Source organism: Pristis pectinata, chromosome 5 (genome assembly GCF_009764475.1).
Source record: "Pristis pectinata isolate sPriPec2 chromosome 5, sPriPec2.1.pri, whole genome shotgun sequence".
In the NCBI taxonomy this organism is placed as follows: Eukaryota; Metazoa; Chordata; class Chondrichthyes; order Rhinopristiformes; family Pristidae; genus Pristis; species Pristis pectinata.
This window is the reverse complement of record NC_067409.1, coordinates 111,535,242-111,550,047: the sequence shown is the minus strand read 5'-3', so window position 1 is coordinate 111,550,047 and position 14,806 is coordinate 111,535,242. Positions and strand designations below refer to the sequence as shown.

The 14,806-nt window shown below is 40.5% G+C and overlaps 1 protein-coding gene across 1 annotated transcript in view; it reads right to left on the bottom strand.

Annotated features, from left to right (window-relative positions):
• LOC127570772 (sodium bicarbonate cotransporter 3-like) overlaps positions 1 to 14,806 on the bottom strand; it is a 125,724-nt gene that overhangs the window by 71,749 nt on the left and 39,169 nt on the right. The window contains exons 2-4 of the mRNA XM_052016592.1: positions 11,358 to 11,439; positions 9,425 to 9,574; positions 5,001 to 5,139 (exon numbers count right to left, since the gene is read on the bottom strand). Of these exons, the coding sequence (XP_051872552.1) occupies positions 5,001 to 5,139; positions 9,425 to 9,574; positions 11,358 to 11,439 (371 nt within the window). The remainder of the gene's footprint in view (positions 1 to 5,000; positions 5,140 to 9,424; positions 9,575 to 11,357; positions 11,440 to 14,806) is intronic.

Here is a 14,806-nt window from a genome sequence, read left to right as displayed (position 1 = left end):
CCTGTGGCATATCACAGTGAGGACATCCTTCCTGAACTGAAAATATCCTGTTCATTATTTGCCACTGAGATGCACAGAGAACTGTGTCTCAGAGATATCTGGAGATGTAGCCTCCTGCTGAGAGCTATTCTGCCTACCCCATCTTTATCTTTCAACTCATCTTGCCTCCTGTTCACCAACCCTATCGTGCACACTAAGAAAAATATCCAGTAACGGACCCACATCTAAGCAGAAACCTTGAGCTAAATTCATTTCCATTAGTTTCTAGTATACTACTTCCCACAGATAGCAGCAAGTCTAGAAAAAGCAAACTTGTCTCAACAACAATCCTTGATAGAAATCAATAACTAATCTTAAGTACTTCATAGGACATCAGTGAAGCCACACAAGTAGTACTGTGTACAGTTTTCTCCCCTTGAGGGTCTTTAGAGGTAATAATGCAATAATAAAAAGAAACCCTACTGCTGTACATGACCTGGTTATAATTGGATATAGCCAAGAGAACCACTCCCATCCATTTGGATTACGAATAGCAGGATGGTGTTATTGACCATATCAAATACAGCAAAAAGGCAGAGAAAAACAAGAAACATAATCCAGCTCAATGGCAGTCACAGATAAAGTAAAGTAATTTGTAGCTTTGGTTAGGGCCATTTTAGTGCAAAATCTGCTCTGAATCTTGACTTGGTAGATTCAAACACGCATTTGGAGAAGGACAAGCATGGCCTTGGGAGGTGACATTCAGAACTTTTGAGGAGTGAGGAATGGGAAGTAGTATCTTGTCAGCAACCTGAAAAAGGTTGGGGACAGTACCTCAGTGGACAGAACATATCAGAATTATAACAAGAGGACAAAAAAATGTGGTATTAGAGAAAAGTTTAGTGAGAATGGGATCCAAAGAAAAGAAAGGTGCTACAAACAAGGTCTGTTCAGAGGCCATGAGGAGAGGTTGAGGGGAAACCAGCTAAAAACTGAGATAACAAAAGGTGAAAATTGTGCAAGAAAGCATATTTGATCATGCAAGACCGAAATCTAGTCATCTTTCAAGCTTTAACAAGCTAATGAATCCACAGCACTGTAGACTCATAGATGATTATCCAGTCTGGTTCAATGGTGCAAGAAGCTGGAATTTTCCCAACCTAGCTCTAGTTACCTCCAAGACAAAGGTCTAACAAAGGGAAATCACTTTTTGCAAGTAGTAAGGAAACCATAACTTTTACACCATACTTCTGTTAAATTGGAAACTCCTTTTACTTTCTACTGTAATCATGGCACAAAACAAAAGCAGTAATCTTATCAATATAAATTAGGAAATTGCCATCATCTAGAACAATAATCTCCGAAGCAAAACACTTGCTAACTACAAGAGAATTGGCAGGCTTCCTAGAGCACATCAGAGATTCAGATCACATTTATAGATTACATATGTATACTGGAACATCAGGACTGGTTTTCTAGACTTTAAAAGTCACTGAACTCTGCTGCTGGTCTTTATTTTAGTTGCAACAGACATGATATGTGAAAAAAATCTAATTACTGCCGAGCTCAACCATAATGGAAGATGTGGAAATGAACTAGACACCCCACTGCGAGGCAAAAGTGCTTCAAAATGGCTGCATTGGTTTCCAGCCACTCTCGAAGTTTAGCCCCACTTTATATGCAGACTAATTATTTGCTTGAATTTCAATGGCTTTATGATATTTGAGCGGGAAAAAACCTGTAGATGCTAATCTAACAGAAAATGCCAGAAATATTCAGCAGGATCTCCTTCCCAGTTCTGACAAAGGGTCTTTCACCTCATATGTTCCCCGTTTTTTCTTCCCACAGATGGGCCTTGCCTACTGAGCATTTCCAGCATTTTTCACTTTTACTGTGAGATCTGATGTTTTTTAAATGGTCATTTTAGATCAATTAAAATCAATTAAATTCCAAGAATAAAACTGTATAAATTTGTTGATAATAAACTTTGAAAATTAGTTTTATAGACCATGGAACAGTACAGCACAGTAAGGGCCCTTCAGCCCACGAACTTGTGCTGACCTATATAAACCTTATCCACATTCAATCTATCCCCCTCCCATAACCTTCTATTTTTCTTTCATCTAAGAGTCTCTTAAATGACCCCATCATATCAGCCCCTACCACCCCACCCCCCCCCCCCCCCCACCAGTGCATTCCAGGCACCCACCACTCTCTGTGCAAAAAAAAACCTACCTCTGACATCTCCCCTTAACTTTCCTCCATTCACCTTAAACGGGTGACCTCTAGTATTGGCCATTGCCACCCTGGGAAAAAGATGCTGGCTGTCCACTCTGTCTATCCCTCTCATAATCTTATATACCTCTATCACCTCATCCGCCGTCACTCCAAAGAGAAAAGCCCCAACTCACAACACTCAACTCACAACAATAGAGCTGCAACATTACCTCTCGGCTCTTGAACTCAATCCCCCAGCACACCATACACCTTCTTAACTACCCTATCCACTTGTGTGGCAACTTTGAGGGATGTACTTGGACCCCAAGATCCCTGTTCCTCCACACTGCTAAGAATCCTGCCATTAACCATGTACTCTGCCTTCAAATTTGATCTTCCAAAGTTCATCACTTCACACTTCTCTGGATTGAACTCCATCTGCAACTTCCCCACCCAGCTCTGCATCCTGTCTATATCCTGTTGCAACCTACAACAACCTTCTGCACTATCTACTTCACCACCAACCTTCATGTCACCTGCAAACTTACTAACCCACCCTTCCACTTCTTCATCCAAGTCATTTATAAAACTCACAAACTGCAGGGGTCCAAGAACAGATCCCTGCGGAACACCACTAGTCACCGACCTCCAGGTCGTATACTCCCATTCTATAACCACCTTCTGCCTTCCGTGGGCAAGCCAATTCTGAATCCACACAGCCAATTTTCCATGGCCCCCATACCTCATGAATTTCTGGATGAGCCTACTATGGGGAACCTTGTCAATGCCTTGCTAAAATCCATCTAAACCAAATCCACCGCACTAACTTCATCAATTTGTCTCGTCACTTCCCTGAAAAATTCTATTAGGCTCATGAGGCACAACCTGTCCCTAACAAAGCCATGTTGACTATCCCTAATAAGACTATGCTTCTCCAAATGTTCATAAACCCTGTCCCTAAGAATCCTCTCCAATAGTTTGCCTACCACTGACGCAAGACTCACTGGTGTACAATTCCCAGGATTATCCCTTTTACCTTTCTTGAACAATGTTTGCCATCCTCCAGTACTACTCCTGTGGCCAGGGAGGACTCAAAGATCATTGTTAATGCTCCAGCAATCTCTTCCCTCGTTTCCCATAGTAACCTGGGGTATATCCTATCAGACCATGAAGACTTATCTATCCTAATGCTTTTTAGTAGCTCCAACACTGCTTCTTTCTTCACCTCGACATGCTCCAACACATTTGCCTGTTCTACTCTAACCTCACATTTGTCTAAGTCCCTCTCCCTGGCGAACACTGAAGCAAAGTATTCATTCAGGGCCTCCCCTACCTCCTTTGCCTCAAGACACACTCCCCCCCCCCCCCCCCCTTATCCAATGAGTGGTCCTACCCTCACCCTAGTTATCCTCTTATTCCTCATATACATGTAGAACGCCTTAGGATTTTCCTTAACCCTACTTGCCAAGGCCTTCTCATGTCCCTTTCTAGCTCTCCGAAGTCCCTTCTTAAGCTCCTTTCTGACTACCTTTTAACTCTCAAGAGCCCTGTCTGATTTTTGCTTCCTAAACCTTAAATATGTTTCCTTCTTCCTCTTGACTAAACCTTCCACTTCTCTTGTTAACCATGGTTCCTTCACCCTACCATCCTTTCATTGTCTCAGTGGGACAAACCTATCTGGAACCTCATGTAAGTGGTCCCTAAACAACCTCCACATTTCTGCAGTGCATTTACCAGAAAACATTCATTCCCAATTTACGCTCCCAAGTTCCTGCCTAATACCATAATAATTTGCCCTTCCCCAATTAAATACTTTCCCATAATGTCTGCTCCTATCCTTGTCCATGGCTATGCTAAAGGTCAGGAAAGTTGTGGTCACTATCCCCAAAATGCTTGCCCACTGAGAGGTCTGTCACCTGACCAGGTTCATTGCCTAATACCAGATCCAGCATGGTCTCTCCTCGAGTCGGCCTGTCCACATATTGTGTCAGGAATCTTTCCTGGACACACCTAACTAATTCTGCCCTATCTAAATGTTTTGCACTAAGGATGTGCCAATCAATATTAGGGAAGTTGAAGTCACCCATGACAACAACCCTGTTATTTTTGCACCTTTCCAAAATCTGCCTACTTCTCCGCTCCTCAGTGTCCCAGTGGCTATTTGGGGGCCCACAGCATACTCCCAATAGAGTGATCGCTCTCTTCCTGTTTCTGACTTCCCCCCCACACTGACTCAATAGGCGATCCCTCTAGGATGTCCTCCCTTCGTGCAGCTATGATACTATCCCTGATTAGCAACGTCACCCTCCCCCAACCCCTTCTACCTCTTTCCGTATTCCTTTTGAAACATCTAAACCCCAGAACATCAAGCAGCCACTCCTACCCTTGCGACAGCCAAGTCTCTGTAATGGCCACAACATCGTAATTCCATGTACTGATCCATGCTCAAAGTTTATCACCATTATTATAAACAGTTCTCGCATTAAAGTTTAATATATCTTTGTGTTTCCAAATCAGTTGCTGTACAGTAAAATTCCTAAAACCTGATGTTACAAGATTACAACAAAAATGGATTTAACAGAACTCCTAAGATTCTGATGCAGCATTAAAAATCATATTAGTTGACCAACAGCAGAAGAGCTCTTGGAGAAAATCCCTTGTCAGCTTTTGGTGACAAGTAAAAATGTACTTTTCTGGTCAAATTCTCTATGTAATTGTAGAGTACAAAACGTGAATACCCACCCAGGTAGGCACGAATTAAAATGAAAAATAATAACCTCTTCTATTGCAATAATAGTGCTTACCGGGCAGTTTCTTTCCACTCACAATCTTCTCCATCACGGAAGCAAAGTTCATCCAGTTCGGTAAAAAGATCATGAGGCATGTGCTCCTCATCATCATCTTCTATCCCCAGGATAAACTGGACACGTTGCGATGGAGTATCTGTAAATATTTTTTCCCCCCCAAAGAAAAAGAAAATAAAATCAATGGTTTAACTCGAGTTGTTATAGGGTCCTTTAAATTTGAACGTGCCCTTCTAAATTTTGATAGCACACAGCTGGTTAACTGCACTCGATTCATGAAGACTCAAAGATAGAAATGTACTGTACAAATAAAGTGTCAAACCACAAACCATAGACCTAAGAAAATGTGTCATCTGTAGAAGTGAAAATAACTTGCTTGTCAATTTCTAGAGTAATATAGAAATAATACTTTGACAACTCATATAATTGCAATGTTTCCAGAATATTATAAATAAGTGCAATCAAAAAGTTAATGGTGATTATGCACAAGTTAATATGCATTGTGAACAATAATACCAAGAAATTTGAATGGTCCAAAAGAAAAACATCTTTAATTCTGTATGGTCTTAAACTTAAAAGATATAATTTACATTTCTTATCATGTTCAAATCTCCTGTGGGGATCTCTCTTTCCTGGTAACCATCTCCTGTCTTATAACCTTCAGACCTCTTCATTGGAAACTAATTCCAGCCTCATGCCTAATCAAATTTCTTCTGCCTCAACATTGGCAACCACATAGCCCATTAACAAGTAGCTTAAATTTTCTGCAAAATTGACAGTATAACAAAGGTTTTTTGGAATATTGCAAGGATAGAGGAGTAGGGAGTATGATTCATTATTAGTTTTGGTATACAGGTATACTCAAAGGTTCAAACCCTTTGCCAGTTAACAATATCTAATGCCTTGGGGCATGACTTAGCCACCCAGGCAAACATTTTAACTTGTAGAGTTCATTTAAGCCTTCCTATGTGATACCATTTACATCCAGAAGGCCCAGTCGACAACCATGTTGAAACTGCCTTTTTTCTAGGAGATCCATGAAAATAAAACTGCAGATGCTGTAAATCTAACACAAAAAGAAACAAAACAGAGGATCTATCCTGGGCCCAGTACATTGAGGCAAGCATGAAGAAGGCACGCCAGCACCTCTACTTCATTAGGAGTTTGAGGAGATTCGGTATGTGACCAAAGGCCCTGACAAATTTTTTTTTTGGAAACAGATGTACGGTGGAGAGCATTCTGACTGGTTGCATCACAGCCTGGTATAGAGCCTCCAATGCACAAGATTGCAAGAGGCTGCAGAGGGTTGTAGACTCAGCCAGCTCCATCATGGACACAACCCTCCCCACCAACGAGAACATCTTCAAGAGGTGGTGTCTCAAGAAGGTGGCATCACTAAGGACCCTCACCATCTGGGACATGCCCTCTTCTCGTTACCCCCATCAGGGAGGAGGTACAGGAGCCTGATGACACAAACTTAACAATTCAGGAACAGCTTCTTCGCCTCCCACCATCAGATTTCTGAATTGTTCAAGAACACTACCTCATTATTCTTTTTTCTGCACTTTATTTTTTGTAATTTATAGATTTTTGTGTCTTTGAATTGTACTGCTGCTGCAAAACAGCAAATTTCACGTCATATGTCAGTGATAATAAACCTGATTCTGAAATGCAGGAAACACTCTGCAGGTCATGCAGCTGAGTGCTAGAATAAAGGATCTAGCATTAACTGAAATATTAGCTCTCGCTCTCTCTTTCCACACCTGCTGCCTGATCTGCTGGGTGGTGCCAGATTTTTCCTTTTATGCCACTGAGCTAATGAGTGAGGAGAGACAAGTGCAGTACCTCATCATTGTCAAGAAATATGGGCCAATAAATTCAAACAAGCTTTGTGCTAAGATAAAAGAGACTTCCAGTGTTAATGAGCTTCTTTCGATATTTTCTAAAACAGTTTATAAGCAAGTGATCATCTTGTCTCAGCAATTACTTGTGTTGGGCAGTTTTTCATTTATCTTATGGCTGTGAACGATGCAGTCAGGCAGGCAGGGTTTGAAGGAGAAATCACGAGTGGCAGTCAGATCTTTTGAAAAGGGACATTAGAAAAGGTTAAAGGCTGGAGATAATAGGGGGCGGTCAGAACAATAACAACAATTTACAATAATACTGCTTTAGCAATATAATATCAATAGCACTACATGGGTAACAAATTGCCAAAGAAGTGACTGATCCAAAGGATATTTAAAGCTTTACATAGAGGCACGTTTTAAGGAGAACATTAAATAGTGTTAGCAAAGAGGAGAGTGGAGGGTGGGGGTGTGATTCTTCAGTTTGGGGCCAAGACAAATGTTACAAATGAGATGCTGATGACAGTGGGCTGACATAGGGATGATGAGAAAATGGGATGAATTAGGATATGGGCAGCAAAACTGTAAATCAGCTGAGTTTTATTGAGGGTGAATAGGAAGCATGTTGAACAGGACGATGAGTAGAAATTATTTTTAAATGAGGAAAACTACACACAGATGTTTTACACACAAAAAAAACTAACATCAAACTTGTGAATCTGGCTTTAACCTTTGCTCTTTCTGTTCAGCTGCAGTGAAAAGAGAGCAATTTAATGATTCTGATCCAAACTTGTCTTGCCAAGTATTTGCATAGTTGGCCTTCAGACTGCAATGTTACAACAAAAATCATGATTAATCAGTTTAAAAAAAGAATGAGATTTTGTTATGTCACCACAGTAACACAATGGTAGAAGTTGATAAAGTTATGTAAGTCTATAGCAAAAGGCGTTTCAAAGTAAATGGCCCCAAATGAATCAGAGGGTGTATCTGGCATAGTTTAATATTTAATTACTGGACATCAGCAGATATATTTCATGGTAATGGCTTTGCAAAAGTAGAAAGTTTTGAATGCTCTGGAAGTTTCATTTACATTTGAGTTTTCAGTGATAAGTATTCCAAAAGCAGTCTCAAATACTTTAAACAGTAAGAATAACGTAACATTATTTTTGAAAAGCTACATTTTCATGGTATCAAAGACAAATGAATTTGATACAATAATCAGAATGGAATCATTGGCTGCTATATTAAAACTTTAAAAAGCTGATAAGCATGTAAAACTCGTAACTTAACTGGTTACTAGGTTACAAACTCCCTAACATTATACCTGAACACAGAATGTGCATAACAACTTGAAAACAAAAGATCACAATCCTGGCCTTTTGTTAGGTGGGGGTTCATCAAGAGGTAGCAGATATTCAGCTCCCCAGAAAGTCCAGACAAAGAAAATTACATTAAAAATAGAATGCAATAAAGGAAAATAGCAAAGCAAAATTACTAGTAGGGGTTATGTAAAGAGAATGCCCATACATAAGTGTTTGGGGCAACAGGGCATTTGAGAGGAAGAACACACACACAGTTAGATGGCAGGTATGTGAAAGCAGAGGTTGAGAAATAACAAAATTACAGGTGCATAGTGAATGAAGGATGGGAGGGGCGACAGAGGGTGGGAGGCGAGACAGAAGGCAAAAGGAAAACAAGGCAGGTATTTGCTGGGGTTGCGCAGGGAAGAGAGAGAAAGAGCAAGAGTTCATTGTCAGAAGGGGAGGAATGAGCTAGACTGAAGGCACACAGATCAGAGCTGAGGAGGGAGGTGTCGGGGCAGTGACCACAATATCCTTGTTCTCAACTTTTTATTTTCCATCTGTGCCCTTAAATCTTTTGCCCATAATTAGTGACTTTCAGTCAAGGGAATTAGGTCCTTCCTGATAACCCTATCAAGGCTTCTTAATTTTTCTACACCTCAATTAAATTTCTCCTCAGTTCCATTTATTCGAAAGAAGGTAACCCCAACTTCATCAACTTGTCACATCCTGCATCCCGACAATATCCCTTGCAAATCTCCTTTGATCTTCCTTTGTGCAGTCACATTTTTCCTGTAATGTGGTGACTAGAACTGTGCACAGTACAGTCACTATGACCTACTTAGGTGCAGTTCTAGCATAAGCTCCCAGTTAGGTACGGTGACCAAAAAAGGAAAAGTCTCTTGTGAGACTTGATGACTATCAGCCAGTCTCACTATGTTTTAGGACCTATGGAAGTACATTCCAAGATGCATCTGAAGATGCATCTGTTTCTCTACATCCTGCATCCAATTTTAGTACAAATTCCCTTACCTAGTTTCCCTTGCAAAAGTACGTTTCCTTACACTTCTTTAGAAAGAATTCCATTTCTCACTTATCAGCCCATCCATCTAGTCTGGTAAATTTTGATATCACCTTGTTCCTCATCATTTGAGCAATTCATTAAAAATATTTAAAGTTTGAATCCTTGAAAAATATTGGAACCACAATTGTCAAACATTTTAATATCCATTTAAGCTTCAGCATTAAGGGTCCTTTTCTTTTCCCCCCCACCTCTTACCATATGAGGGAGATTCTCGTCCATCATCTTTATCTGAATCTTTCTCTTTTCCCTTTTTCTTATGATGATGTTTATGTCCACGATGCCTGTGCCGTCTTCGGCTTTGCTTACCAAGGGGAACATGCACACCAATGTATACAGCTCTGTGACCTGAAATTTAAAACACATGCCCAGTCAAAACTGATGCAACCCCCAGAAGAAACAAACGATTTTGAAAAACAGGAGACACGAGACTGCAGATGCTGGAACCTTGAGCAACGGACAATCTGCTGGAGGAACTCAGGGAGCCAAGCAATATCTGTGGAAGGAAAGGAATTGTCGATGTTTCGGATCGAAACCCTGAAACGTCAGCAATTCCCTTCCTCCCACAGACACTGCTTGACCCGCTGAGCTCCTCCAGCAGATTGTTGCTTTTGAAAAACAGAAATTTAATTGGTGAGAAAAATTTTTATTTCTGAAATAATTATACCATTAAAATAATTCCAATACACACGAGCAGCTGCAAAATAACTATCCCTGAATTTAGGAAGATCCAGATGCTGCAAAATAATCCTAATAACTGTTAATTCTGTTCCTGGTTGTTTCCACAACTTTCCCCACCACCGTGGTTAAATTGACTGGCTTGTAATTACCAGGTCCATTCCTTCATCTTTTTCTGACTAAGGGAGTAGTATTTGCAAACTTTCGTTCCTCGGGTACCAGTGCAGAGTCTATTAATGTTCAGAAACTTATGGTCAGGGTCTGTGCAACTTCCTTCTTTTTCTCAGGATGCTTCCCATCTAGATCAGTTGATTTATCAACTAGCTTTTCTAAGACTACATTTTAAACAATTTCCAGCTCATCCAGAATCTCAACTACATCTTCCCCTACCAAAACTCCAGTAGCATCTCTTCTTTTGCTGAAGTACAGTACACATTTGGTACCTTAGCCATGCCTTTGTCTCCTCAAATAAATTTCCTGTGTCTCTGATTAGCCCCACATCTCTCAACCCTTTTCCTGTTCCCTCTTATACTTGATGCCATTCTCTCTCTTTACCCTTCTTTTCTTTCTCACTTTCCCTCTGAGTTTTCTGCATGCATTATTTGCTATTTCATGCGATTTTTCTAGTGACTAAAGAAATATGACAATTAATTCATTAATTGAAAGGTCCAGGTATGTTTGTTAATCCAGAATCACAGGCCCTTCAGCCCACCGAGTCCATGCTGACCATCAATCACCCATTGACACTAATCCTACATTAATCCCCTTTTGTTTTTAAAATTCTCTCCACATTCTCATGAACTCCCCCAAAATCCTCCCACTCACCTACACACTAGGGGCAAATTATAGTGGCCAATTAACCTACAAACCCATGCGGCTTTGGGACATGGGAGGAAACCGGAGCACATAGGGATAACATGCAAACACCACACAGACAGCACCCGAGGTCAGGATTGAACCCTGGTCTTTCGCGCTGCAAGGCAGCAGCTCTTCCCATGAAACTTAATTCTGCTTTTCACTCACTCCATATCTTACATTCTTTCATACAAGATCGAGATGACCAGTTGCTAAAACAATTCATCACAGCCTCCCAAGAATAGAAAACATATCAACAGAAAACAATAAATCAAAAAGTTGTGACATACACAGAGCAATATGTTTCACAATTATTGCAGACAAGTCTTTGAATGATTTAGAGAAGTGCAAAGGCAACATGAGAAGCAACACAGATTCAGAACACTGTGATTTTGTAAAAGGAAGACAAGCCAAATACTGTTGGGCACCAATTTATCCTCATGGAGTAAGCTCCAAGTTCATCCCAAAGAGATGCTGTACTATTAAACAGATTTCTTTGCATTAGGAGGCAATTTGCATTTCACTGCTTGGTCCCCTGTAAAACACAATTATAACAAAACTTCAAAGCTCAAAATGCTCAAAGCTTCTGCAAACTTACTCTCTAGTTCTTCCTTCTCGAAGTTTGTATTGACAATTGTACTTGTTTTACCCAAATCCACGATAGCTTCTTCATCGTGTCGCTAAAATAAAGTTACAACATAATTAGAGCTCATTATTTATAAAAAAATATTTTAAAGTTTTGGAGAGGATTACTCATATACAGCAGTATTGTACTGATAAATGCAAGACAAAAGAACTACAAGCTCCTAACTTCAGAGGTGCAGAACTGTGGCCAACCCAATCTCTGAACTCCAGTGAATTGTTCTACTCGCACTCCTATTTCTCATTCACAGGTTCCATGCAATTTAAGATTTGTAGATCCAGTCAAACATGATTTTCAATTGTGGTCTAATTTTCATGGTATACTTGCATAGAACTAAAAATTCAGAAAAGCTTACATTATTCATCTCAAGAAAAAGGTAAAAAGGCTAATCTGCATGTTGAAAATGAGTGTTTTGTAGCCAAATTACATCAGAGAATTAAATTATTTTCAACATTTATTCAAAAATCAAGTTGTAATGAAAATTGGTATGCCTGAGGACAGGGTATAATAATAGAAAACCCATGCTTAGAGCATCAATCAACAAGGTCTAAATAAAACTCACAACAGATGTTAACTTATAGAATTCAACTGTCTCCTGGGGAGAGAGTCTCATGGCACACTGCCACAAACTGATAAGCTTGATTCACAAAATCCTCTTTTGCTGCAGCAAAAGCTGCACATTAACCCAAGATAATTGCAAATCAGGTTGTGGATACATTCTTATCTGTTACATTACTTGCAAAAATAATTTGAAAAAAATCCTTTGATTGCATGTTTCTCAACGAACTTATATTAATTGGGTAACATTTTAGTAATGTGTCCCTAACACAAAGTACACCACCCCATTGTGGAAATGGAAATATCTTATTTACATACTACTTGTTGCATTAGATACATAATAAATCCACTCTTTTTTAAAAAAACATTAGAGGGATCTAACAATTACAAGTTTAGTCACTTCTTTGATACATAGAACAGTACAGCACAGAACAGGCCCTTCGGCCCACAATGCTGTGCCGACATAGCTAATCCCTCCTACCTATAGAATGCCCATATCCCTCCATTTTCCTCTCATTCATGTGCCCATCCAAGCCCCTCTTAAAAGCCCCCAATGAATTTGCCTCCACCACCCTGTAAGGCAACGCAATCCAGGCATCCACCACTCTCAGTAAAAAAATGTACCCCTCACATCTGTTCTAAACCTACCTTCTCTCACCTTAAATGCATGCCCTCTCATATTAGACCCCTCAATAATGGGAAAATGATATTGCTTGTCCACCCTATCTATGCCCCTCATCATTTTATACACCTCCAACAGATCACCCCTCAGCCTCTGCTGCTCCAGAGAGAAGAGCCCAAGTTTGTCCAGCCTCTCCTGATAGCACATGCCCTCTAATCCAGGCAGCATCCTAGTAAACCTCCTCTGCACCCTCTCCAAGGCCTCGACATCCTTCCTAAAGTGAGGTGACGAGAATTGCACGCAATACTCTAAATGCAGCCTAACAAGAGTTCTATAGAGATGCATCATAACTCCTTGACTCCTATACTCAATACCCCGATTAATAAATGCAAGCATTCCATAAGCCTCCTTAACCACCCTGTCTACCTGTGTAGCCACTTTCAATGAGTCATGGACTTGCACCCCAAGGTCTCTCTGCTCTTCAACAATATTAAGGGTCTTGCCCTTAAGTGTACTGCCTCATGACATTAGTCCTACCAAGGTGCAACACCTCACATTTATCCAGGCTAAACTCCATCTGCCATTTCTCTGTCCACATCTGCAACTGATCTATATCACACCATATCCGTCGCCAGTCTTCTACACTATTCACAACTCCACCAATCTTGGTATCATCTGCAAACTTACTAACCCATCCATCAACATACTCATAGGTCATTTATGTACATCACAAACAGCAAAGGTCCCAGCACAGATCCCTGTGGAACACCACTACTCACAGGCCTCCAGCCCACATAAGTCCCTACAACACCACCCTTTGTCTTCTACGGGCAAGCCAGTTCTGGATCCACACAGCCAATTCTCCAGTGACCCCATGCATCTGACCTTTCTTGATTAACTGATTATGTGGGACCTTGTCAAATGCCTTACTGAAGTCCAGACAGATGACATCCACAGCTGTTCTAGAAAGTAACAACACCATCTGATGTCAAACTACAGCGCTTCTAAATTCAATCATCTGTGTTAAAATAATTGATTTCAGGCAGAAAACTTGAGATCATTCTGCTACTCTGGACAAAACAAAACAGACAATATCATTTCAGATTGCTGGTAAATCCATGCAGATACCAGGTAAAAGAAAACAGGACTGGACTCAGCTGTTAAGGTTTTCAATCATTAAGTACCCTGCCAACAAACTGTCCAAACTTAAATAAACAAGTGTCCTTTGAGCAACATACCATAGATCTAATTATTTCAATACATTAAGGTTGGGGGGGGGGGAATGGAAGAGAGGGCAAGGGGTGGCAACAAGAAAAAGTATCTACATAGTGTTTAAAACTTTGGCTGAATATCCAATAAAATTCCACCCAAAATATGGTTTTCCACAAGATACCATGTTGACTCATCATGCTCTCATCAGTTCCAGTGCTCATTAACACATAATTTGACAAATGTTAAGCTATCCCAATATCAGATAACTCCTATTTACATCAATAGCAACTTAAACATACGTCCCAAGTCACTGACTTGCCCAAAACTGCAAGAGAACACAATAATAACAAGAATGAGACAAGCTGCCAATGGCGACTTAGGCACCAAGTTATTTCACCCAACGCAGTCAATGATGCCTCATGGGATTTAGATATAAACTATGAGACCCATCACGTAGAAGGCCTGATAAAGTTGAACTCACCTACATCCCAGTCTCCTTCATCACAATTCCTGTGTTTTTCTTATCCCATTGGCAGACAAAGCCGAAGGGGTAGCATTCTGATATGGAGCCCTCAACAATGCAGCTCCACTAACCCCAGACCCCACTGGAGCTGAGGTAGTTAAATGCAAGCAAGGCATCCTTTAAGGATTTCTAACAAATGCTCTCCTTCAGCTGATGAATCCATAGTCTTCCAGTTGGAAAAAAGCACTAAGGGCAGCAAGGACATCACTATTCTTGTTCCTTGAAAATCATCGCTACCAGACAGGCGTGCAGCAGAGAACAGAAAGCAGGGAAAGAGTGACTTGATATTTTTTCCTCACCTACATCTCACCACCAGAGACGAACTATGGACACATCCATTTGCCACTGCGTTAAGTGGGAGAAATTCAGAACTGGGCATCCATGAAGCAACGTAGTTTATCAGCAGTATTGTATCCATAATAATCTGTAACACTGCAGGTGGATACTTCTGCAGACTTAGCATTACCATCAAACTAGGGAACTAATGAT